Genomic DNA, 939 nt, shown 5'->3' on the forward strand with positions numbered 1-939 from the left:
CTTTTCAATCACTTCTCAGTTAGTACTTTATGTTAAAAATAAAATAAAATGAACAACATGATTTTCCTTGTCATTCTTGTTACAAGAGATTGCCGTTTCACATCACTCATCACTATGTAGCACTAAATAATACTAAAACTTAATTTCAATTACTAACCTTATCTACAATTCCAGCCCACTGGTCATAAAATGAAAAAGAGTATGAACTACCCTCACAGGCACCCAACTGTACGGGAATTGAGAGACCCAAAGCCCTGCACACCTTCCACTGTCCTCTAGTGCCACGACTAAAGTCACCTACACGCAGCAGAGGTCTTTCAATGACCTTCTCAAGGCCAAACTTAGTTCTCTGCCAAGTATAACCAGTGCGACACAGTGGTGTAGCCAGATTCTTCAATCTCACTCCACTGATCATTTTTTTCAACAACTGGTCCAATTCTCATTTTTTAAATTATTAACAAAAATAGCTAAAGCTATGCCTGATATCTTAACACTTATTACACTGCTAGCAAAGCATCTATACACCCAACAGTATGACAGAACAACTCTAAGGTACACCTAGGTCTTCCCTACTGGCACCTTGCCACTGCATGAGCTTCCTACAATGACCTGTTCCAAACTGGCTAAAACTATATGGCAAATATATGGCTTCCTTTTCCTTTGTAAAATATATTCACTTCACCATATCTCCTGTAAATAAATGAAAACCATAATTCAACTGATATAAAACAAAGATATCTAAAGCTTTGGCAACTTTGTTAACATGTGCCAAGTCTAATTATAGCATCTCTAACCAAGAAAATGTGTCAAAATGATATATAATCATTTCAACACCATAAAGGAAAAATGTCTAGAACTTGAACATAATTCATCAAAATATAGATTTGTAATGTACATAGAACTAAAAATATATTATGCAAATACAATTTTCTTTTTTTT

At 34.7% G+C, this 939-nt stretch overlaps 1 protein-coding gene across 4 annotated transcripts in view; it reads right to left on the bottom strand.

The window, feature by feature from the left end:
• LOC122246343 (pyruvate kinase) overlaps positions 1–578 on the bottom strand; it is a 16052-nt gene extending 15474 nt beyond the window's left edge. For all 4 annotated transcript variants that reach the window (XM_043004873.2, XM_043004870.2, XM_043004872.2 and 1 more), the window contains exon 1: positions 158–578. In XM_043004873.2, coding sequence (XP_042860807.2) covers positions 158–415 — 258 coding nt within the window. In that variant the 5' untranslated portion in view covers positions 416–578. The remainder of the gene's footprint in view (positions 1–157) is intronic.
• Between the last annotated feature and the right edge of the window lie 361 nt (positions 579–939).

The sequence above is a fragment of the Penaeus japonicus genome, unplaced genomic scaffold (assembly GCF_977035675.1).
Source record: "Penaeus japonicus unplaced genomic scaffold, GWHDUDI00000001_assembly GWHDUDI00000020, whole genome shotgun sequence".
In the NCBI taxonomy this organism is placed as follows: Eukaryota; Metazoa; Arthropoda; class Malacostraca; order Decapoda; family Penaeidae; genus Penaeus; species Penaeus japonicus.